The sequence below is a fragment of the Macaca nemestrina genome, chromosome 6 (assembly GCF_043159975.1).
Source record: "Macaca nemestrina isolate mMacNem1 chromosome 6, mMacNem.hap1, whole genome shotgun sequence".
NCBI classification, from domain to species: Eukaryota; Metazoa; Chordata; class Mammalia; order Primates; family Cercopithecidae; genus Macaca; species Macaca nemestrina.
The window spans coordinates 69,890,191-69,917,370 of record NC_092130.1 but is presented as its reverse complement, the minus strand read 5'-3'; the positions used below and the strand labels follow the sequence as shown (position 1 = coordinate 69,917,370).

The following is a 27,180-nucleotide window of genomic DNA, read 5'->3' as shown; positions in this document are numbered from 1 at the left end:
AATAGCCACAAAGAAATAAAATACCTAGGAATAGATCTAACCAAGGAGGTGAAAGATCTCTGTAAGGACAACTATAAAACACTGCTGAAAGAATCAGAGATGATACAAACAAATGGAAAAACATTCTATGCTCATGGAGAGAAGAATCAATATCATAAAATGGCTATACTGCCCAAAGCAATATACAGAGTCAACACTATTCTTATCAAACTACCAGTGTTATTTTTTACAGAAATACAAAACACTATTCTAAAATTCATATGAAATTGAAAAATAGCCCAAATTGCCAAAGCAATCCTAAGCAAAGAGAACAAAGCCAAAGGTATTACATTAACCAACTTCAAGCTATACAACAAGGCTACAGTAGCCAAAACAGCATGGTACTAGTACAAAAACAGACACACACAGATCAATGGAACAGTACAGAGAACCGAGAAATGAAGCCACATACTTACAACCATCTGATCTTTGACAAAGTCAACAATAACAAGAAGCGGGGAAAGTACTCCCTATTCAATAAGTGGTGCTGGGATAACTTGCTTGCTATAGGCAGAAGATTGAAACTAGGACCCCTTCCTTAAACTATATACAAAAATTAGCTCAGACTTAATTAAAGACTTAGATGTGAGACCACAAACTATAAAAATCCTAGAAGAAAACCTACGAAATACAATTCTTGACAAGCTCTGAGAAAGAATTCATGATGAAGACACCAACAGCAATTAAAACAAAACCAAAAATTGACAAGTGGGAACTAATTAAATTAAAGAGCTTCTGCATAGTCAAAGGAACCATCAACAGAGTAAACAGACAACCTACAAAATGAGAGAAAATGTTTGCAAATTATGCATCCAACAAAGGTCTAATATCCAGAATCTATAAGGAACTTAAACAAATTAACAAGGAAAAACCAAACAACTCCGTTTAAAAAAAATGGGCAAGGACATGAATAGACACTTCTCAAAAGAAGACATACGTGCATCCAAAAAGCATATAAAAAAGTCCAATATCTCTAATCATTAGTGAAATGCAAATTAAAACCACAATGAGATACCATCTCACACCAAACAGAGTGACTATTATTTAAAAATCAAAAAATAACCGATTCCAGCGAAAGTTGCAGAGAAAAGGGAATGCTTATGCACTGTTGGTGGGAATGTAAATTAGCTCAGCCACAGTGGAAAGCAGTTTGGAGATTTCTCAAAGTTCTTAAAACAGAACTATGATTCAACTCAGCAATCTCATTACTGTGTATATACCCAGAAGAAAATAAATTATTCTACCAAAAAGACAACATGCACTTGTACATTCATTGTAGCACTATTCATAATAGCAAAGACATGGAATCAACCTAGACGTCCATCAGTGGTGAACTGGATAAAGAAAATATGGTACATATACACCATGGCATACTACACAGCCATAAAAAGAACGAAATAATATCCTTTACAGCAACATGTATGCAACTGCAAACCATTATCCTAAGCAAATTAATACAGGAACAGAAAACCAAATACCACAAGTTCTCACTTATAAGGGGGAGCTAAACATTGAGTACACATGGACATAAAGATGGCAATAATAGACACTGGGACTACTAGAGGTGGAAACAAGGGGAAGGGGCAGTGCCTGAAAAACTAATTATTGGGTACCATGTTCACTAACCTGGAGCTCACTACGTGGACCAGGAACAAGCCAAGGTTGTTTACTCTGGTGATGTCTATTTAACAGAGTACTGAAAGTGCTAGCCAGAGCAATTAGGCAAGATAAACAAACAAAAGGCATCCAAATAAGAAAGGAAGAAGTAGAAGTATCTGTGTTTGCAGATAACATAATCCTATATGAAGAAAATCCTGAAGACTCCACAAAATTAAGTGTGTTAAAACCAATAAACTAAACTAATTTAATATACCTGAATGCTACAAAATCAATATACAAAAATTGTTTTTATACACTAATAACCTATACAAAAAGGAAATTAGTAAAACATTACATTTATGATAGCATCAAAAAGAATAAAATACTTAGGAATAAATTTAACCAAATAAGTTAGACTTCTGCATTAAAAGCCACAAAACATTGTTTAAAAAATTAAATGAGACACAAATGAAAAGGCATCCTTTGTTCCTAGATTGAAATACTTAATACTTTTTAAATGTTTACACTACCTAACATAATCTACAAATTCAATGCTGTCTCCATCAAAATCCCAATGGCATTTTAGACAGAAATAGAAAAAGAAACTCAAAAATTCAATGGCCTGAAAAGATTCCAACTAGCCAAAACAATCTTGAAAAAGAACAAAGTCAAAGGCATCACATTTATTGATTTCAAAGTATACTTCAAGGCTACATAAATTAAAACAGTACTAGCCTAAAGACTGATATATAGACCAATGGAACAGAATAGAGATCCCAGAAATAAATCCACACATATACAGCCAGCTGATATTCTACATGAGTGCCATGAATATATAATGGGAAAAGGATAGTCTCTTCAACCAATGGTGTTGGGAAAATTGGATATCCATATATAAATAATAAAAGTAGACCCTTATACCATATACAAAAATCAACTCAAAATTGATTAGAGATGAACAGAAGACCTGAAACTAAAACTCATAGAAGAAAATATGGGGAAAATACTCTTAAAATTGGTTTTGGCAATGATTTTATGGAAATAACACCAAAAGCACAGGCAACAAAAACAGAAACAAGTTCAAGTGGAACTACATCAAACAAAAAAGCTTCTGCACAACAAAAGAAAAAATCAACAGAGTAAAATGACATCTTACAGAATGGGGGAATATTTTTGCAGATATCTACATGATGAAACATTAATCTTGAAAATAAGAAACTCTTAAAACTCAATAGTAAAATAAAACTAATAACTTGATTACAAAATGGGCAAAGGACTTAAATAGACATTTCTCCAAAGAAAACATAGAAGTAGCCAAATGGTATATGAAAATATGCTCAATATCACTAATTATCAAGGAAATACAAATCAAAAGCACAATTAAATATCACTCCACAACTGTTAGGATATCTATTATCAAAAAAAAAAAGTAGAAAAGAAAGAAAGAAAGTAAAAAAGAAAAAGACAAGTGTCGGCAGGGTTATGAGGAAATTGGAATCCCCGCAGTACACTACTGGTAGGAATGTAAAGTGGTATAACTAATACAGAAAACAGTATACAATTTCCTCTAAAAATTAAAAATGGAATGGCTGTATGATCTGGCAATTCCACTTCTGGATATTGATCCAAAGGAATTAAAATCAGGATCTCAAAGAGATATTGGCATTCCCATATTCATTGCAGCACTGTTTATAATAGTCAAGATATGGAAACAACCTAAATGTCTGTTGACAGATGAATGGATAAGGAAAATGTCATATACACACAAAATGAAATATATTCACACCAAGAAAAAAAAGAAAATTCTGCAATATGCAGCAACATGGATAAAGCCTGAAAACATTATGCTAAGTGAATTAAGCCAATCACAGAAAGGTAAATACTACATGATTCCACTAAATGAGGTATCTAAAATAGCTAAGCTGCCAAAGGCAAAGAATAGAATGGTAGTTACCAGGGGTTGGTAGAGGGAATAAGGGAATTGCTAATCAATGGGTATAAAATTTCAGTAATACAAAATGGATACGTTCTAGAGATCTGCTGTAAAACATTGCGTCTCTCGATGCAGGATTCATTTGTTTGATTAAATTAGTGATTTCTCTGTCTGTGAACATACTATGTTACTCTTGATGGATGGGAGGAGTGAAGAGTAAAGTGACACTATAAATTTTAGCATTCATTTCTGGACTATATTAAATGACAGAAAAAACATTCTGAAGCATGCTGAAGGATCTTAATATAATTCTCACTAGTGTAACAAAGAAATTTATAAGCACTTAGCGAGTTATTTTCATTAATGAATATATCACCATAATTAAGGTAAGAAGACTAAATCTATCTTATTTTTTTCTTCTCTGCTATGATATATTATTATAAAAATTAATTTTTAAAATGCCATGTTGGAATGTACTTTAGCACCATAAATACTTTGGAAACATTGCATAGTTCATGGGTCTTTTCCCTCTGTGTTCAGCTACAGGTGGATTTTAGGCCACTGGATCTGAATGGAATACTTTGTATTGTTTATGCTTCAAATATGTGAGAACTATTCCCATAAGATTCCCAGCTCCTTCTTCTTAAGTAGGTGAAGACCTTTATGTGGTAAAAGGCTTTGGATTGAAGGTTCCAGCATGTTTTTTTAGCCCATCCCAACAATAGAAATAGTTACCAACCATGCAAGGGAATAAACAGAATGGGAAATAATAGTAAACTTTTAGTTTGAACATGTACAGGGCTAGATTAAAATTATTTAGTAGGAATGATAGCAGTGCTTTCCCTTCATCCCGGTTATTTGGGGCTTTGTGAAAATGATCAAGTAAATTTACAGGGTGAAGTCTCACCTCTACAGTTAATAACTATTTTCCACAGGCCCCATAGATTAAGCTTTAATTGTTGAAGCAGTGTTGACAGGGTAGAAAATTGTCAGGTTTTCACAATGTTTGTTGGGACAAAGCATTTTTAGACTACAAAATATAGCTTCTATTCAAGATTTGGAAAATGGATAAAAGTGGGCAGTCTTAGAATATTTGGCCACAGGGATTCTTCCCTCACCTCATATTTAAAATTTCTAGCTTTTCTTCTCACACATTCTAAACTGAAAGTCTTCTCCTCTGCCCTCCCTGCAGTTCCAAGGGCTCTGGGTGACAACTTAGCCCAAGGCTGCAGTGAGCATGAGGGAGGAAAGAGTGCCTGCAGCAGTTTCTCATCCTGCTCCCTGTGGTCTCTGAAGTCCCTGGCTTATGGCTATTCTCCTGACATGTCCAGTTCCAGGCCCTTCTCACCCTTACCCTGAAGTACTAATGCAAACAAGAAAGGTAAACGCATATTGCTGCAACCTAGAGATTTGACAAACTCATCCCAAACTAGTCACTACATACATTTTCTCACAGAAGTCTGCAGGTTTGGAAAGAATTTGTTAGATTTTTCAAACTTCTGACTTACAGGGTCAACTTGTGGCACACAGCTTAATCACAGGGTACACGGACAGTGGAGAGAAAGAGATACCGGTCAAGTTAAGATTTAAAATTGGTCCATTTATGGCCATCTAGCAAGCTTAGAAACCACAATGAAAGCATGTCCATAGTAACAAGTGGTATTTCTTTTATTATTACTTCTATTTTATAATAGGTACATATATTTCCAAACTTTCACTTTTAACTTATTTTAATTTTTTCTCATTCTTTTCCTGCTCAGATATTTTACATTTTTGTATAAATTTTCCAATCACATATTTTATAATTTGTGATTTTTGTTTTGTTTATGAAACCCTTTCTTGTTTGATAGTCATAAAGGTACTGTGCTCTATTTTCTCCTATTTTAAAAGTTTTAATTTGTGAAAAATTTTTGGAACTTATGTGTGGTTATGGTACTTAATAATCACTTTTAAAAAGTCAAATAATAATTAATTATCAAAACATTATTGGCAATTCCTTCCCCCATGAAAGTGCTACATTTATGAAATATCAGCATAGAAGGCATATTTCCGTACACACTCTTTCAAACACACACACACACACAATTATACACACAAATGTATATCGAGATTTTTTTTTTCACCTCAAAAACATTCTTAATATGAATGGGACATAGATAGCAAAAGCCCAGAGCTGCTTAGCAATGGCTTACCTGAAAGATAGAGCACAGTAACACAAAATAGCACAGCAAGGAAAGACTTTCACATCCTATTGATAGACTTACAAAAATAATAAGCCATAGGTAATCAGAGGGTGAGTTTATGTTACTCCTCATGAATTTTTAAATTTAAGTTTATTACTACTATAGTTAAAGGCCCAGATGCACAAGAATCAAGTGTAATGTTATAACATTCTCAAAACAACACAGTAATTGAGCTTCTGAGTGTTATTTTATTTAAAAAACCAACCAATAAAATAAAAACTTGGAGGACATAAAAGAGCAACACAATTTCAGTGGGAAAATTGTAAGTTATAAAAAGAGAAATTAATAATAAAGCAGTATTAGACAAATGTAACTAAAATAATTCAGTATCCAAAAATGACAATTCATCCATTTTAAATAAGGACAGAAGTTATCAATTGTTTTAGCAGATCAACATAATGAGGCATTATATATGTATGTGTGTGTGTATCTCTACAGGCACATATATACATATACACCCATAGACACATACATAATAAATTCAGGTTAAAACAAAAATAACACAAAATACTCCAGGTGAATATTAAAATAAAACATTTTACAGGTGTTTCACTAAGCTTATAAAATAAACTGTTAGACTTCATAAATCTCTAGCATATACAAAACCCCTCTGACATTTGCTATGTTAGCAAACAAAATGGTAAACTCCAAATGTGTAAATATTGTGGCTGTTCAAATTGTTAGTACCATGACTATTAAAACTTGCAGACAATAAAACATATAACTAAGTTACGTTAGTTTGTTGTGCACAAACCTGATATTTTCTCCGTTAAAGGAAAGTCATTACTATATTTAGTTGCCAACTGACCAGTCATACCTTACTCTTTCCTTGAGAATAGAAGCCACTTTTGTACCCAGATCCTAGGAAATAATTCTTATGGGTCATCTTTTATTATGATGATGGTTTCATGGGTACATATATACACATATATGTCAAACTGGTCAGGTTGTACAGTTTATGTACATTGTATTGTCTGTCAATTATACCTCAGTAAAATTATTTTAGAAATCTAAAAAATAGATACATTTGGTTAACTTCTGTATACATATATATGATCAGTGATATTATACTTTTAGATGTGTCAGCACACAGAACAGTGAATGATTAAGATTGCCTCATTTCTATTGCTAACACACACACACGTATATATATATATATATTTTAAAGAGTAAAATATTTTTCATGTATAAAAATCACAACCTTATTACTGAATACTTTCTTGAATAACCTTCACCAAGGTAAGAGGTATATTAAAGATCTAACAGAGTATCATTAAAAGTTTCAATTGGTTCTAAGATTTCAATTAACTTTCATTTACTTTTTAAAAAGGAATTATTGCTCTGTGCTAATGTTTTTTTCTCCTAGTTAAAATGAATCAAAATGAAGCATACAAAGTTATTTCACAACTGTGACACATATTTCATTCACCACTATCACTGGAGAACCAGATTAGAAAATCATTCTCAACAAACAAATGAAAGAAAGAATGCTATATTTTACTTTTGCCATTCTGAGACAACACTGAATGGAAAAGTACTTGGGTCCAATGCACATGTCTTCACATCATATTATATTATTGGAATAAATTATTGTAAATCCAGGCAAAGATGCCAACACAACAAACTCCCAGCAAACTTAAGAAGTTAATTATAAGCCATATGGAAAATATGTTTTTCATGTACTACAAAAAATTACCACAAGAACTTGGCAGTAAGCAAAGAGATGAGAGATGACAGCAGGGTGGAGAGGTGGTGAGGGAAACCAATGCAATTATCTTCACATACTGGAAGGGCTAGAACGTGAGAAAAGGAATTGATTTATTTTGGTTACCTCGAGGGCACAAAATTTAAGCCAAGGTTTGGAAAACATGGAAAGAAAAATTTCATTGTAGTATAAGGACAGATGTTTCAGAGTTCAAAAGTGGAATGACCTGCTTTGGGATATTGGGAGTCCTACCTCTCTGTTGACTTATAGGCAGACTTTGTTCACTGTTTGCAAACATCGGGAAGAGATTTGTGCATTAGATGAGTGCTGCATGATTGAGAAGACTTACTACTCTGAGATATTTTGGGGTCTATCATTCATTATCTATTCCTAAATATTTCACCCTCTTCTACAAGACACACTAACTCAGTGTCTGTTGGTTTCCCACAGAAGACATCATTTCCAAGTTTTGTTATTACAACACAGACTCCAGATAATTCAGGCTTTTAAAAAAATCTATCATTTTTTCGCTGTGAAACCAAAGTAGGAACACAGGAAGACGGCATTTCAAATTTGAAAGAACACAAAGCTGTGCTTCCCTGTTAGTAAAGATATATATAAGTCATCAGAAATAAATATTAACAGTCTGGATGCATACAGGTCTGTAACAGGAATTAAATATTTTCCTCTGTAATGAGAACATTTTACTATCATGTTTAACAGCTAAACGTTTAGGCTAGGTTTTCTCAACCTATAACGTGGAAAGTGTTTTAATGACACAGACCCCTGGACCACTCTGATGCAAAGTTCTAGAAAAGGCCCAGGAACTTACATTAAAAATATGGACCATACATGATATAGGGTCTGTGGCAAATAGTGCTAGAAGACAATGACTGAGAGAATTTCTCAATGTCACCCTTTGCACATTCTTCAACATGCAGGTGGACGTTTGTTAAAATTTCATTGAATGGACCATCCAGTCTAGTTAGTTCAGTATAGTGAGGCAGTTATTAATATACACTCCAAAATGAGAATGCCTTCATTAAGTCTCAAATGTACCATTTATTAATTATACTTCTTTCAACAAATAAACTTTTACTGCCTCAGTTTTCTCGCTCGAAAATGGGGATAATATGAGTATCTATGTTATAATCTTGTTGTAATTATTAATGAGTTAAATGATGCATGCCAAGTGCTTAGAAAAAAGCCTGAAACATTCAAAGAGTTCAATAAATACATAAAATAAAGTTAATCATTAATATCCTTTATGACCCATAAGGGCAAAATGTTTTTCAAAATCAGAATCTCAACAGGGATCAAGCAAAAATTCTGTATGTTTAAATAAATTAATTTTCATCACCTTCCCTCCTAGTTTTCCAGCTCAAAATAATCTCTTCTTTGAGACTATGCTGAAGAAATTTGTATTTCAAATAAGGGCTTATTTAGGCACTTGAACATATTCAAACCTTCCTGTAGCTCAACTCCATTAAGACATGTGTAGGATGGTTCTCCATAAAAGGAATAATAAAAGTCAGACTCTCTGAATTTCAACCAAATGTTAAATGCACAAGTCATATTTGTAAGCATACAAAAAATGTTCTATTCAATTAAAAAAACCACCATTCAGCACTTCAGTCACTAGCCAGAGACCCCAACTTGAATTAATAGCCATTTGACTCTATGCAAAGCTTGTCTCACACAAACCTCAGAGTGGAAAAGAGACATGTTAAGTAGCCTTCTTGTCCTCGAGATTCTTCAAGTTCTACTCCTGTATCAGATAAACAGGGGACCCCAAACCTATCAGTCCATGGCCTGTTAGGAACTGGGCCATACAATAGGAGGTGAGTGGCCAGTGAGCGAACATTATCACCTGAGCTCCACCTCCTGTCAGATCAATGGTATTACATTCTCATAGGAACATGAACCTGATTGTGAACTGTGCATGAGTGGGATCTAGGTTGCTGCTCCTTATGAGAATTTAACTAATGCCTGATTATCTGAGATGAAGCAGTTTTATCAAAACCATCCCTCATCCCACTCCACCCCACTGTCAGTGGAAAAACTGCCTTCCAGGAAATGTCCCTGGTGCCAAAAAGTTTGGGGACCGCTGAGATAAGATCAAAGGAAAATATCTTCATATTATCTTAATGGGGGTTGTATTCATCTGTTTTCACACTGCTATAAAGAACTTCCCTGAGACTGGGTAATTTATAAATAAAAGATGTTTAATTGACTCGCAGTTCCACATGGCTAGGGAAGCCTCGGGAAACTTATAATCATGGTGGAAGGGGAAGCAAACACCTTCTTCACAAGGCAGCAGGAGAGAGAAGAGCAAAGGAGAAACTTCCAAACACGTATAAAACCATCTGCTCTCGTGAGAACTCACTCACTATCAGGAGAACAGCATGGGGGAAACCGTTCCCATGATCCAGTCACCTCCCTCCCCAGACACATGGAGATTACAGGTCCCTCCCTCAACATGTGGGGATTACAATTGGAGGAGATTTGGGTGGGAACACAGAGCTAAACCATATCAGGAGTCATTATTTTAATTTCTTAGAATAATGCCTTCACAAAACCATGATTTAAATTGTTTCTTTGTAATAAAGGCTTTATGTAAAAATGGTCCTTAAGAACATTATGATAGGCTGGGTATGGTATCTCACACTTCTAATACCAGTATTCTGGGAGGCCCAAATGTGTGGATCACTTACCGCCAGAAGTTTGAGACCAGCCTGGGCCACATGGAAAAACCTGGTCTCCACTAAAAATACAAAAATTAGCCAAGCATGGTGGCAAACACCTGTAATCCCAGCTACTTGGGAGGCTGTCAAATGAGAATCGCTTGATACTATTTTAAATGATTTTCAGTGTCATGTATACCTTATACATAAATAAAGTAAGCATCCTACAGATATATAATGTACATAGGAATAAGCATTACAAAAAGAAATACTTCCTCACGTATAGTTTCTCACTATAATAATATTAGACTATATTAACAACCATAACATCTAGTAACATTTACTAGGCCTTTACCATGCACTAGGTAATATGCCAAGCATCTGTATGTTTCCATAGTTTTTCTCACCCAAACTCCTATCGTATGGACAGTATTCTTATTATAATTATTAGGTAATGAAACTAAGTTTTAGAAAAATTAAATGCTTTCATCTAGGATTCTGATTTTCAAGTGACAAAATTAAAATACAGTATGAGTTTATTTGACTCCAGATTCTGGGTTTTTTTTCACTCTAAACAACATTAGAGGTATTATTATGAGAAAAAATAATTTCAATTAAATAAAGCAGAAGCTCCATATTATTTATATCACTTTTCAGAAAGACAGACCCTTAACGCCCAGTAAGTATGTTGTAAAAGCCCACACAGATGATACTACCTTTGGAACCCTCTGTTTTCTGTGGTCCTGTGGAACTGGGCTTTATTACCAATGATCATGCATGCAGGACACCCAGAAAAAATCATTTTCTCTATGTGGAAAAATTATTCAGTAATGCTACAAAGTATCATGTTACAATGGACCACATCAGTACAGTTTTCAATTCCTATCATTTGACTGGTGAGATACTTGATAATGTAGTTGTCAAGTAATGGCTTTTCTTGGTAGTGACATATATAAAAGCCAAAGATCCAGTAGAAACATGAAGCAGAGATCAAAAGTTTACATCCTGAGGTGTTATATTCTCTGCTTATGACAGAGATAAAGAAAATTGCAGAATATATCCTTGGGATATCTTTACCTAAATTTTCAACATGTTATCAGCTTACTTCAATCATTTCTCACAAGAAACCACAAAGCTTTGGTCAGAATTGAGCACTTCAAAATAGAATCATCAGTGAGACAAATGCCACTAGTACTATTTATGGCTTCTACAAGAAGTTAGATGCCATAGAAAAATGTACTGACTTCTGACTATGAAGAGGCACTTTTCATGTCTATTCTCTTTAATGCAGATCAAACCTTTAAAAGCATTCAACATTAGAACATCTATTTGTCCACTGCGTTGAGAAAACATTGATAAAATATGGGTTATTCTTTGATTTCTTAGTTCAAGTGAGAACATAAGAAAGGCATCAGTGAAAGCAAAAAAAGAAATGAAAACAAAAACAAAAACAAACAAAAAAAGTTATCCATTTCCTCTAAACCACTTGTGAATGTACAAAGGGCAATTTCTTCTAGAATCTAGTCTGTTAGTGATTACCTTCTGCCTCTCTATCACTGTGCCATTTTAAAGATTGAAATGCTGATAGCATGTAACCTGTAGAGATAGCTCTTTGATTCGTAACATTGTCTGGCTGTTGACACAATGGTATTCAGAACCTCTGAGTTTATTCAATGACAAATAATTATACAAAAGTACCAACTTTGATGAAACTGTTGCTCACCATACAAGTATCTAGGTAGCTATCTCTTCTAGGGATACATACGACAAAAATCAGAATTGATTGTTCTTGGATGTCATACCAAACAGAAACAAGTGTGTTTATTCAAATTCATAAAGATGAGAAAACAATGACCAAGGATGACTATATTCTTAGCAAGTGTGAGCTCACATAATTGTCCATAATGTATGGCACTGCTCAGAAGGAAGAAAGCTCACATAATGCCAAAAAGATTCTCAGTAGGTCTGCTTTGATGCCATTATAAGTAAAAAGAACAATATTTGAGCTAGGAAGATTTTGGATGTGTTTTCCAGAAAACCGGGAATTATTAAGCTCTGGATGATTAGCAGAAAGACAAAATGTCTTCCAAGAATTCACCCAAATTCTAGGCCATCAAAATAAAGTCTTCAGGAAAAGATTAAAAAAATTCAAATTAAAAGATTAACAACGAGTAAATGAATTCAATAAAATTATGAACTTCCTGGGGGAAAATATCAGATTTTCTTTATCCATTCATCTGTTGACACACACTTGTAAAAATTTATGAGATTCTGTCTTCTGCAATCACATGTATGGAACTAGAGGTCATTATGTTAAATGAAATAAGCCAGGCACAGCAAGACAACCTGCATATTCTTGCTTATTTGTGGGAGCTAAAAATTAAAACAATTGAACTCTTGGAGATAGAGAGTAGAATGATGGTTACTAGAGGCTGGAAAGGGCAATAGGGTGATGAGGGGGAAATAGGGATGGTCAACGGGTACAAAAAATAGAAAGAATGAATAAGCTCTAGTATTTGATGGCACAACAGAGTGCCTAGAGTCAATAATAATTTATTTTGCTTTTACAAATAACTAAAGAGTATAATTGGATTGTTTGTAACACAAAAGTTAAATGCTTGAGGTATTCAATACCTCATTTACCCTGATGTAATTATTACATATTGAATTCCTGTATCAAAATATCCCATATGCCTGATAAATATATATACCTACTATGTACACTCGAAAGTTGACATTTTAAAATTTTTAAAAAATCAGACCGTTGGGGGAGTCTGGCAAGATGGCTGAATAGGAACACTCCGGTCTGCAGCTCCCAGTGAAACCAACGCAGAAGATGGGTGATTTCTGCATTTCTAACTGAAGTACCTAGTTCATCTCATTAGGACTGGTTAGACAGTGGGTACAGCCCATGGAGGGTGAGCAGAAGCAGGGTGGGGCATTGCCTCACCTGGGAAGAGCAATGGGCTGGGGAACTACCTTCCCTAGCCAGAAGAAGCCCTGAGGGACTATACCATGAGAAACTGTGCTATTGAGCCAGACACTACACTTTTCCCATGGTTTTTGCAGCCCTGTGCCTATACCACCAGGGTCCTGGGTTTCAGGCACTAAACTAGGTGGCTGTTCTGGCAGACACTGAGCTAGCTGCAGGAGGTTTTTTTTTGTACCCCAGTGGTGCCTGGAACCCCAGCAAGACAGAACTGTTCACTAACCTGTAAAGGGGGCTGAAACCAGGGAGCCAAGTAGTCTTGTTCAGCAGGTCCCACCTTTATGGAGCCCAGCAAGCCAAGAACTACTGTCTTGAAATTCTTGCTGAAGACAGCCTGGCAGGATCAAGCTTGGTGCAAGGAGGGGCTTCCATCCTTACTGAGGCTCCAGTAGGCAGTTTTCCCTTCACAGTCTTAAGGAAGCCAAATTCAAAGCAAAGCAGCGGTGGCCAGCCTGCCTCTCTAGATTCCTCCTCACTGGGCAGGGAATCTCTGAAAGAAAGGCAGCAGCCCTAGTCAGGGACTTATAGATAAAACTCCCATCTCCCTGGGACAGAGCACCTAGGGGAAAGGTAGCTGTTGATGCAGCTTCAGCAGACTTAAACTTTCCTGCCTGCCAGTTCTGAAGAGAGCAGCGGATCTCTCAGCACAGTGCTAAAGCTCTGCTAAGTGGAAGACTGCCTCCTCAAGTGGGTCACTGACCCCCATGCCTCCTGACTGGGAGACGCCTCCCAGCAGGGGTCAACAGACACCTCACACAGGAAAGTTCTGGCTGGCATCAGACAGGTACCCCTCTGGGATGAAGCTACCAGAGGAAGGAACAGGCAGCAATCTTTGCCATACTGGAGCTTTCACTGGTTATACCCAGGCTGCAGGGTCTGGTTATAACCCCTGTAGGGTCTGGAGTGGACCTCCAGCAAACTCCAGCAGACCTGCAGAAGAGGGGCCTGACTGTTAGAAGGAAAACTAACAAACAAAAAGCAATAACATCAATATCAACTAAAAGGACACCCACTGAAAAACACCATCCAAAAGCCATCAGCATCAAAGATCAAAGGTAGATAAATCCACAAAGATGAGGGAAAACCAGAGCAAAAATGCTGAAAATTCCAAAAACCAGAATGCCTCTTCTCCTCCAAATGATCGCAACTCCTTTCCAATAAGGGCACAAAACTGTATCAAGAATGAGTTTGATGAGTTGACAGAAGTAGGCTTCAAAAGATGGGTAATAACAAACCCCTCTGAGCTAAAGGAGCATGTTCTAACCCAATACAAGGAATCTAAGAACTTTGAAAAAAGGTTACAGGAACTGCTATAGAATATCCAGTTTAGAAAAGAACATAAGTGACCTGATGGAGCTGAAAAACACAGCATGAGAACTTCGTGAAGCATACACAAGTATCAATAGCTGAATTGATCGAGTGGAAGAAAAGATATCAGAGATTGAAGATCAACTGAATGAACAAAGCATAAAGACAAAATTAGAGAAAAAAGAATGAAAAGGAATGAATAAAACCTCCAAGAAATATGGGACCATGTGGAAAGACCAAACCTATGATTGATTGGTGTACCTCAAAGTGACGGAAAGAATGGAACCAAATTGGAAAAACACTTCAGGATACTATCCAGAAGAACTTCCCCAACCTAGTAAGACAGGCCAACATGCAAATTCAGGAAATACAGAGAACAGCACAAAGATACTCCATGAGAAGAGCAAGACCAAGACACACAGTTGTCTGATTCTCCAAGGTTGAAATGAAGGAAAAATTGTTAAGGGCAGCCAGAGAGAAGGGTCAGGTTACCTACAAAGGGAAGTCCATCAGACTAACAGCGGATCTCTTGGCAGAAACCCGACAAGGGTTCTATTCATTGGTTCTGTTTATGTGATGGATTATGTTTATTGATTTGCATATGTTGAACCAGCCTTGCATCTCAGGGATGAAGCTGACTTGATCGTGGTGGATAAGCTTTTTATGTGCTGCCTGCTTTTGTTTGCTGGTATTTTACTGAGGATTTTCACATCGATGTTCATCAGGGATATTGGCCTGAAATCTTTTTTTGTTGTGTCTCTGGCGAGTTTTGGTATCAGGACGATGCTGGCCTCATAAAATGTGTTAGGGAGGAGTCCCCATGTTTCTATTGTTTAGAATAGTTTCAGAAGGAATGTTACCAGCTCCTCTTGGGTACCTCTGGTAGAATTTGGTTGTGAATCCGTCTGGTTCTGGGCTTTTTTTGTTTGTTTGGTTGGTAGGCTATTAATTACTGCCTAAATTTCAGAAGTTGTTATTTGTCTCTTCAGAGATTCGACTTCTTCCTGATTTAGTCTTGGGATGGTGTATGTGTCCACGAATTTATCCATTTCTTCTAGGTTTTCTAGTTTATTTGCATAGAGGTGTTTATAGTATTCTCTGATGGTAGTTTGTATTTCTGTGGGATCAGTGGTGATATCCCCTTTATCATTTTTTATTGCATCTATTTGATTCTTCTCTCTTTTCTTCTTTAATAGTCTGGCTAGTGTTCTATCTATTTTCTTATTCTTTTCAAAAAACTGGCTCTTGAATTCATTGATTTTTTTTGAAGGGTTTTTCATGTCTCTATCTCCTTCAGTTCTGCTCTGATCTTAGTTATTTCTTGTCTTCTGCTCACTTTTGAATTTGTTTGTTCTTGCTTCTCTTGTTCTTTTAACTGTGATGTTAGGGTATTGATTTTAGATCTTCCCTGATTTCTGATGTGGGCATTTAGTGCTATAAATTTCCCTTTTAAAACTGCTTTAGCTGTGTCCCAGAGATTCTGTTATGTTGTTCCTTTGTTGTCACTGGTTTCAAAGAACTTATTTGTTTCTGCCTTAATTTCATTATTTACACAGTAGTCATCCAGGAGCAGGTTGTTCAGTTTTCATGTAGTTTTGTGGTTTTGAGTGAGTTTCTTAATCCTGAGTTCTAATTTGATTGCACTGTGATCTGAGAAACTATTATGATTTCTGTTCTTTTCATTTGCTGAAGAGCATTTTACTTCCAATTATGTGGTTGATTTTAGAATAGGTGTGATGTGGTGCTGAGAAGGGTGTACCCTTCCCAAATCTTGCAATTATATCTGAAATTTAATGATGTATTTAATTACATTATAAATCCACTATCATAATAACGTCTTGCTTAAAACCAAGAAGATGGGTTTTAAAACCACCATGGCACATATATACCTATATAACAAGCCTGCAAGTTCTACATATGTATCCCGGAACTTAAAGTATAATAATACATTTTAAAAATCAGACTATTGAGGAGGAAAAAAATGTGAGTTTTGTGAGTGTCCACAGAAATGTGCAATCCCATCATCATAAGATTATGCCAGAGTGCAGGGGGTCATGAGCAAAGAGAGGCCAAGAGGTTTCTGGGAGTAAAGATTCTTCCCATGGAGGGTCTTTTCTGGACCTACCACTAGAGGTCAGGAAAAACTAACCTACATAGGCAGACAAGCCTTGAAGGCCAACATTGTAGATGAGTCTGTTTAGTAGTGGTTTAAAAATCATGTATTGAGGTGCTATGTAGGAAAATTTCTGACATTCTGAATAATTAAAATTGTGAACAGCAAAAGAAATGAATACCTTCATTTATCTTCACTTTATTAATAATATAAACATGGAAGAAATACAATTTATGTACTTAAGAATAAAGATCTGTTTAAAATTGGCACCAATAAAAAAATAAAAGCTTGAAAAGTGGGAAAAGGTCACACTAATTACACTCAGAAGCTGGGTTTCAATATATTGATTAAGCCAAAAATATGTTGAAGGCAATTTAAAAATAGTGAGCAAGTTTTTGAGAATGAAATTTCTATCTACTTCTAAAGTCTTACTATTTAAAAATATATTCAATCATAATTTCTCCAAAAATCAGTGAATTATGGTTTTGGCTAAAGACAATATCTTACTTCTTTAAATCCTTCCCAAATCTTGCAATTATATCTGAAATTTAATGATGTATTTATAAATCCACTATCATAATTGCTTACCTATTATGTGTTATTATGCTAGATGCTGGATTAATAGAAATAGAATTCAGACATGATTCTTCAGTATCAATTATCTCAGCATTTAATGGAAGTGAGAGTAATATACACAATAGACTATAGTAATATATAAATTGCAATTATTTTTCACAATAAATCTATAAAGTTTTATTCAACCAAAAAAGGCTACTTTGAGTTAATATTGTCCCATACTACTCTTTGAAAAATCAAAATATTTTATTCTCTTATCTCCCATAAATACAGTAGCAAAATGACCTTTAGTCCTGAGACATAAGACAGCTACTATTTGATGGACTATAAGATGTCAGGTGTGAATATTGTACTAGAATATTTGAGTGAAGTAATTGTAGAGAAATCCTCTGGGCAGGAAAAGAACAAGAGGGAAACAGTAAATGCCTAGAGAAAATGGAAGAAAGAAGATAAATCCTATGGGGAACATAATAAAAATAAAGAGGAAATAAACTTCATATACACTACCCAGGTTTGCCTAAATCCATTTTTTGCTTTCAAGGAATATAATTTGAATCATCAGTCAACTGAAACTAATTTTTATTTCAGATGTTTTAAAATTATTGGTAAAAATTTTCTGGCTGGGCACAGTGGTTCATGAATGTAATCCCAGCACTTTGGGAGGCAGACGTGGTGGATCACTTGAGGTCAGGAGGTTGAGACCAGCCTGGCCAACATGGCGAAACCCCAGCACTACTAAAAATACAAAATTTAGCCAGGCATGGTGGCAAGTGCCTGTAGTCCCAGCTACTTGGGGAGCTGAGGCAGGAGAAAGGCTTGAAGCAGAGGAGGAGGTTACAGTGAGCAGAGATCACGCCACTGCACTGCAGCCTTGGTGACAGAATGACACCTGGTTTCAAAAAAAAAAAAGAAAAAAAGAAAAAGAAATCATGTTATATTCTTCCAAAATTTGTAGAAATTTAAAATTATTTGTTATTTCTAAATATCAACTTTTTGTAAAATGCTTATTACTATATGTAGACAGTGACACTTAAAAATATTACTCATCAGCAAGATGGCCGAATAGGAACAGCTCCAGTCTCCAACTCCCAGCGCGAGCGACACAGAAGACCGGTGATTTCTGCATTTTCAACTGAGGTACTGGGTTCATCTCACTGGAGAGTGCCGGACGATCAGTGCTGGTCAGCTGCTGCAGCCCGACAAGCGAGAGCTGAAGCAGGGCGAGGCATTGCCTCACCTGGGAAGCACAAGGGGGAAGGGAATCCCTTTTCCTAGCCAGGGGAACTGAGACACACAACACCTGGAAAATCGGGTAACTCCCACCCCAATACTGCGCTTTAAGCAAACAGGCACACCAGGAGATCATATCCCACACCTGGCCGGGAGGGTCCCACACCCACGGAGCCTCCCTCATTGCTAGCACAGCAGTCTGTGATCTACCGGCAAGGCAGCAGCGAGGCTGGGGGAGGGGCGCCCGCCATTGCTGAGGCTTAAGTAGGTAAACAAAGCTGCTGGGAAGCTCCAACTGGGTGGAGCTCACAGCAGCTCAAGGAAACCTGCCTGTCTCTGTAGACTCCACCTCTGGGGACAGGGCAATAACAAACACAGCCGAAACCTCTGCAGACGCAAACGACTCTGTCTGACAGCTTTGAAGAGAGCAGTGGATCTCCCAACACGGAGGTTGAGATCTGAGAAGGGACAGACTCCCTGCTCAAGTGGGTCCCTGACCCCTGAGTAGCCTAACTGGGAGACATCCCCCACTAGGGGCAGTCTGACACCCCACACCTCACAGGGTGGAGTACACCCCTGAGAGGAAGCTTCCAAAGCAAAAATCAGAGAGGTACACTCGCTGTTCAGAAATATTCTATCTTCTGCAGCCTCTGCTGCTGATACCCAGGCAAACAGGGTCTGGAGTGGACCTCAAGCAATCTCCAACAGACCTACAGCTGAGGGTCCTGACTGTTAGAAGGAAAACTATCAAACAGGAAGGACACCTACACCAAAACCCCATCAGTACATCACCATCATCAAAGACCAGAGGCAGATAAAACCACAAAGATGGGGAAAAAGCAGGGCAGAAAAGCTGGAAATTCAAAAAATAAGAGCGCATCTCCCCCGGCAAAGGAGCGCAGCTCATCGCCAGCAACGGATCAAAGCTGGACGTAGAATGACTTTGACGAGATGAGAGAAGAAGGCTTCAGTCCATCAAATTTCTCAGAGCTAAAGGAGGAATTACATACCCAGCGCAAAGAAACTAAAAATCTTGAAAAAAAAGTGGAAGAATTGATGGCTAGAGTAATTAATGCAGAGAAGGTCATAAACGAAATGAAAGAGATGAAAACCATGACACGAGAAATACGTGACAAATGCACAAGCTTCAGTAACCGACTCGATCAACTGGAAGAAAGAGTATCTGCGATTGAGGATCAAATGAATGAAATGAAGCGAGAAGAGAAACCAAAAGAAAAAAGAAGAAAAAGAAATGAACAAAGCCTGCAAGAAGTATGGGATTATGTAAAAAGACCAAATCTACGTCTGATTGGGGTGCCTGAAAGTGAGGGGGAAAATGGAACCAAGTTGGAAAACACTCTTCAGGATATCATCCAGGAGAACTTCCCCAACCTAGTAGGGCAGGCCAACATTCAAATCCAGGAAATACAGAGAACGCCACAAAGATACTCCTCGAGAAGAGCAACTCCAAGACACATAGTTGCCAGATTCACCAAAGTTGAAATGAAGGAAAAAATCTCAAGGGCAGCCAGAGAGAAAGGTCGGGTTACCCACAATGGGAAGCCCATCAGACTAACAGCAGATCTCTCGGCAGAAACTCTCCAAGCCAGAAGAGAGTGGGGGCCAATATTCAACATTCTTAAAGAAAAGAATTTTAAACCCAGAATTTCATATCCAGCCAAACTAAGTTTCATAAGTGAAGGAGAAATAAAATCCTTTACAGATAAGCAAATGCTTAGAGATTTTGTCACCACTAGGCCTGCCTTACAAGAGACCCTGAAGGAAGCACTAAACATGGAAAGGAACAACCGGTACCAGCCATTGCAAAAACATGCCAAAATGTAAAGACCATCGAGGCTAGGAAGAAACTGCATCAACTAACGAGCAAAATAACCAGTTAATATCATAATGGCAGGATCAAGTTCACACATAACAATCTTAACCTTAAATGTAAATGGACTAAATGCTCCAATTAAAAGACACAGACTGGCAAACTGGATAAAGAGTCAAGACCCATCAGTCTGCTGTATTCAGGAGACCCATCTCACACGCAGAGACATACATAGGCTCAAAATAAAGGGATGGAGGAAGATTTACCAAGCAAATGGAGAACAAAAAAAAGCGGGGGTTGCAATACTAGTCTCTGATAAAACAGACTTTAAACCATCAAAGATCAAAAGAGACAAAGAAGGCCATTACATAATGGTAAAGGGATCAATTCAACAGGAAGAGCTAACTATCCTAAATATATATGCACCCAATACAGGAGCACCCAGATTCATCAAGCAAGTCCTTAGAGACTTACAAAGAGACTTAGACTCCCATACAATAATAATGGGAGACTTCAACACTCCACTGTCAACATTAGACAGATCAACGAGACAGAAAGTTAACAAGGATATCCAGGAATTGAACTCATCTCTGCAGCAAGCAGACCTAATAGACATCTATAGAACTCTCCACCCCAAATCAACAGAATATACATTCTTCTCAGCACCACATCGTACTTACTCCAAAATCGACCACGTAATTGGAAGTAAAGCACTCCTCAGCAAATGTACAAGAACAGAAATTATAACAAACTGTCTCTCAGACCACAGTGCAATCAAACTACAACTCAGGACTAAGAAACTCAATCAAAACCGCTCAACTTCATGGAAACTGAACAACCTGCTCCTGAATGACTACTGGGTACATAACGAAATGAAGGCAGAAATAAAGATGTTCTTTGAAACCAATGAGAACAAAGATACAACATACCAGAATCTCTGGGACACATTTAAAGCAGTGTGTAGAGGGAAATTTATAGCACTAAATGCCCACAAGAGAAAGCAGGAAAGATCTAAAATTGACACTCTAACATCACAATTAAAAGAACTAGAGAAGCAAGAGCAAACACATTCGAAAGCTAGCAGAAGTCTAGAAATAACTAAGATCAGAGCAGAACTGAAGGAGATAGAGACACAAAAAACTCTCCAAAAAATAAATGAATCCAGGAGTTGGTTTTTTGAAAAGATCAACAAAATTGACAGACCACTGGCAAGACTAATAAAGAAGAAAAGAGAGAAGAATCAAATCGACGCAATTAAAAATGATAAAGGGGATATCACCACCGACCCCACAGAAATACAAACTACCATCAGAGAATACTATAAACACCTCTATCCAAATAAACTGGAAAATATAGAAGAAATGGATAATTTCCTGGACACTTACACTCTTCCAAGACTAAACCAGGAAGAAGTTGAATCCCTGAATAGACCAATAGCAGGCTCTGAAATTGAGGCAATAATTAATAGCCTACCAACCAAAAAATGTCCAGGACCAGATGGATTCACAGCTGAATTCTACCAGAGGTACAAGGAGGAGTTGGTACCATTCCTTCTGAAACTATTCCAATCAATAGAAAAAGAGGGAATCCTCCCTAACTCATTTTATGAGGCCAACATCATCCTGATACCAAAGCCTGGCAGAGACACAACAAAAAAAGAGAATTTTAGACCAATATCCCTGATGAACATCGATGCAAAAATCCTCAATAAAATACTGGCAAACCAGATTCAGCAACACATCAAAAAGCTTATCCACCATGATCAAGTGGGCTTCATCCCTGGGATGCAAGGCTGGTTCAACATTCGCAAATCAATAAACATAATCCAGCATATAAACAGAACCAAAGACAAGAACCACATGATTATCTCAATAGATGCAGAAAAGGCTTTTGACAAAATTCAACAGCCCTTCATGCTAAAAACGCTCAATAAATTCGGTATTGATGGAACGTACCTCAAAATCATAAGAGCTATTTATGACAAACCCACAGCCAATATCATACTGAATGGGCAAAAACTGGAAAAATTCCCTTTGAAAACTGGCACAAGACAGGGATGCCCTCTATCACCACTCCTATTCAACATAGTGTTGGAAGTTCTGGCTAGGGCAATTAGGCAAGAGAAAGAAATCAAGGGTATTCAGTTAGGAAAAGAAGAAGTCAAACTGTCCCTGTTTGCAGATGACATGATTGTATATTTAGAAAACCCCATTGTCTCAGCCCAGAATCTCCTTAAGCTGATAAGCAACTTCAGCAAAGTCTCAGGATACAAAATTAATGTGCAAAAATCACAAGCATTCTTATACACCAGTAACAGACAAACAGAGAGCCAAATCAGGAATGAACTTCCATTCACAATTGCTTCAAAGAGAATAAAATACCTAGGAATCCAACTTACAAGGGATGTAAAGGACCTCTTCAAGGAGAACTACAAACCACTGCTCAGTGAAATCAAAGAGGACACAAACAAATGGAAGAACATACCATGCTCATGGATAGGAAGAATCAATATCGTGAAAATGGCCATACTGCCCAAGGTAATTTATAGATTCAATGCCATCCCCATCAAGCTACCAATGAGTTTCTTCACAGAATTGGAAAAAACTGCTTTAAAGTTCATATGGAACCAAAAAAGAGCCCGCATCTTCAAGACAATCCTAAGTCAAAAGAACAAAGCTGGAGGCATCACGCTACTTGACTTCAAACTATACTACAAGGCTACAGTAACCAAAGCAGCATGGTACTGGTACCAAAACAGAGATATAGACCAATGGAACAGAACAGAGTCCTCAGAAATAATACCACACATCTACAGCCATCTGATCTTTGACAAACCTGAGAGAAACAATAAATGGGGAAAGGATTCCCTATTTAATAAATGGTGCTGGGAAAACTGGCTAGCCATAAGTAGAAAGCTGAAACTGGATCCTTTCCTTACTCCTTATACGAAAATTAATTCAAGATGGATTAGAGACTTAAATGTTAGACCTAATACCATAAAAATCCTAGAGGAAAACCTAGGTAGTACCATTCAGGACATAGGCATGGGCAAAGACTTCATGTCTAAAACACCAAAAACAACGGCAGCAAAAGCCAAAATTGACAAATGGGATCTCATTAAATTAAAGAGCTTCTGCACAGCAAAAGAAACTACCATCAGAGTGAACAGGCAACCTACAGAATGGGAGAAAATTTTTGCAATCTACTCATCTGACAAAGGGCTAATATCCAGAACCTACAAAGAACTCAAACAAATTTACAAGAAAAAAACAAACAACCCCATCAAAAAGTGGGCAAAGGATATGAACAGACATTTCTCAAAAGAAGACATTCATACAGCCAACAGACACATGAAAAAATGCTCATCATCACTGGCCATCAGAGAAATGCAAATCAAAACCACAATGAGATACCATCTCACACCAGTTAGAATGGCGATCATTAAAAAGTCAGGAAACAACAGGTGCTGGAGAGGATGTGGAGAAATAGGAACACTTTTACACTGTTGGTGGGATTGTAAACTAGTTCAACCATTATGGAAAACAGTATGGCGATTCCTCAAGGATCTAGAACTAGAAGTACCATATGACCCAGCCATCCCATTACTGGGTATATACTCAAAGGATTATAAATTATGCTGCTATAAAGACACATGCACACGTATGTTTATTGCAGCACTATTCACAATAGCAAAGACTTGGAATCAACCCAAATGTCCATCAGTGACATATTGGATTAAGAAAATGTGGCACATATACACCATGGAATACTATGCAGCCATCAAAAAGGATGAGTTTGTGTCCTTTGTAGGGACATGGATGCAGCTGGAAACCATCATTCTTAGCAAACTATCACAAGAACAGAAAACCAAACACCGCATGTTCTCACTCATAGGTGGGAACTGAACAATAAGATCACTTGGACTCAGGAAGGGGAACATCACACACCGGGGCCTATCATGGGGAGGGGGGAGGGGGGAGGGATTGCATTGGGAGTTAAACCTGATGTAAATGATGAGTTGATGGGTGTAGCACACCAACATGGCACAAGTATACATATGTAACAAACCTGCACGTTATGCACATGTACCCTACAACTTAAAGTATAATAATAATAAATAAATTAAAAAAATATATATTACTCATCCAAGTTAAAAACAATCTACTTACAATTCTCTGACATTTTTGAAGAGAAATATTCCAAAAGACTTAAAATACTTGCTTCCTTTAATTCTGGAGGGACTGATTTGTCCAAGCGTAAAATATTTTTTCGTGAACTTTTACATTGACAGAAACCAATTAGAGCAGTTTTTCGCAAATCAGAAGTGGCTGCATACAAGCAGATTTCTGCAAGAATTACTGTATATATGTAGACTACATTCCAGGCCCAGGAAAAATCATCTACCTTGTAACTTTCTCCCTGAAATAAAATAGATATCCGATCATCAAAGTATGTCTTTGCATATCAATAACTATATACTGTACTTATAATAATTGTTAAAAGACCGTAATAAACTAATATTTCTAAATGTGTTCATTAAAAAATGGGTTTACCATGAGTAGATTGCATAAAATACGGTTCAAAGAATAAAAAATATAGACAGCTAATAATTATATAAAGAACAACTTCACAATTTAATTAGCAGTCAATGGAATGTAAATTAATTCAATGAGATACTATTTTCCATATCATATTCAAAAGGAACCTTTTGATGTACAGCTCAATTCTAATGTGTGACACTTTCATTTATTGTTCATAGGAATGCAAGAAAGTTATTAATATATCTTATGGAGAAAAGTTTGGACATCTTGCCCAAAAACTTTGAAAGAAACTTCACAGTCTTTCACTTGGTAATTTAATTTTATAGCCTACTGTAAAGAAATAGAAGTGTTGATAGAGATTTTATGTATGAGAATAACAATTCAACATTACTTATAATTAACTGTGAACAAGTAGAAACAAATTTAATAACCAACAATACAGAAATGTTTCAATAAGTGATCTTACCCCAACCAAATTATAAATTTTAATATTAGGTAATGAAAATGAAAAATGTTTTTGATAAATGGTAACTGTGAATTTGCTTTTATATTTAATTAAATTTATTATTATAAAGTTATGCATATTATATGCCCTAATACAATATACAATTTAAATAGTGGCAAAAATAAAATCTGTTTCTCTTCGGTTCTCTTTTCACATATAAATTAGCAATGTTACCTGATTTTGAACAGACATAATGCTTGAAACAAAATCTCTCACTATGTCCATTAAAGCTTTCAAGCAGGCCATGTTTAATTTGGCAGCCTCCCCAAGGACCAGTAAAGCCAGTACTGAATCCAACCTGAAAATTTTATGGACGAAAGGATAAAGATTGTAATGGAAAATAATAATAATCAACTTTTTAATGTAAAAAAAGGTAATAGGTCAGAGGAAATGCATGTCTGGATTACAAGATATATTTATTTTCAATAAAGATTAGTATTGGTTCTCACTTATTATGGTAAAAATCTTCAAAGATGAGACACATTTTGGTAATATGTTTGAGTTCAGAGTAGTGGTCTGACAAATCTGAGTAATAAGTACTACATATAATCACATTTCTTCATAGATCCTGAACAACAGGCAATCAGGGGCTCTGGTTGTAGAGTACTCCCAAAAACTCACAATAGGTTTTAATGTTTAACCTCTTGCAACTGATTCCACAAGGTGAATTTCAAGAGCGTGTTTTCTTCTCAAAACAGAGCAATTTTTTAAAAACCGCCTTCTTCTAAGATACTCCAAAGATTCAACACTCTTTGATTTTGGAAAAAGTACAATTTCTCAAAATAAAATTTATATTTCACATGAATAGAAGACTATTATTTTTTAAATATTAAAAAACTGGGAAATCACACAAGAATTTATTAGTTATAAATGTACATATATTTTGAATGTTTTGAAAATTATATATTTGTGATATTTTTACTTAAACAAAAAATAGTTTGAAAAAGAACTGATAAGAGCTCAAATTAAAAATTACTTTGGTCTATAGCTGTTTACTGTCTTGATTTGTAGGCCATTAATAAATTTAAAAGTTAGTATATTTTACAAGATTATTTGAATTTCACAACTGTGATATTTCAGGCCCATAAGTTCAAGGTCATCATCATTTTCTAAATCAAACCATTCTTATTATGAAAATCAAAGACAATTCTTTATATTAATTAGGGCTTTACAGATATCAATGTGCTTTCACGTAAATTATTTCATTTGATTCGAAAAACAATTTTTGACACATTTAAGATTTCTCTAGACCTTTTTTCATACTAGACAACTGAGACATAAATAGGTTCGAAGGACTTGTCCAAGTTCCCTTTTTAAACTAGATTAGTTGTAACTCAAGTTTTCTCCCACCAAGAAGTATTTTCTGTCTTGCAATTCTGCTTTTCTAAACCATTACATAAACGTCAATATTTAATCTTAGTGTGGCAGGTGCTGCCTATTGCCCTCCCTAATACTAGTTGTCTCCTTTTCTAATGGAACATGCATTTTGTTCAAAATGGCAATATGCTCAATTAAGTTAGCCCTCTCAAGATGGAATTCTCTGTATCTTGATTGGAGTAGTGATTACATGAGTGTATACATTTCCCCAGGGTCATAGACCTATGTACATAAATGTATGACATTCATGGTATCTAATTTATATTTCAGTAAGTTTGATTTAAAATTGACTGCCTAGACTCCCTTGAAGCTTGGAATAGCCATACAGTGTAGATTTGGTTAATCAGTTAGAAAAGGAAGCATATTATGAAGACTTCCAGGCAAGCTATTATTTTTCTGGTTAAGAAAAAAATTTTTTAATTAAATAACAGGTGTTATTTTTCTCCTTTGCTCATCCTCTTCTTCCTGCTTGTAGTGCATATATTCCATGATATCATAAGGCACAGC

At 36.3% G+C, this 27,180-nt stretch overlaps 1 protein-coding gene across 12 annotated transcripts in view; it reads right to left on the bottom strand.

The window, feature by feature from the left end:
* LOC105471108 (transmembrane protein 232) overlaps positions 1 to 27,180 on the bottom strand; it is a 306,948-nt gene that overhangs the window by 156,710 nt on the left and 123,058 nt on the right. For all 12 annotated transcript variants that reach the window (XM_071098619.1, XM_071098622.1, XM_071098621.1 and 9 more), the window contains 2 exons: positions 25,471 to 25,594; positions 24,420 to 24,669 (listed from right to left, as the gene is read on the bottom strand). In XM_071098619.1, the coding sequence (XP_070954720.1) occupies positions 24,420 to 24,669; positions 25,471 to 25,594 (374 nt within the window). The remainder of the gene's footprint in view (positions 1 to 24,419; positions 24,670 to 25,470; positions 25,595 to 27,180) is intronic.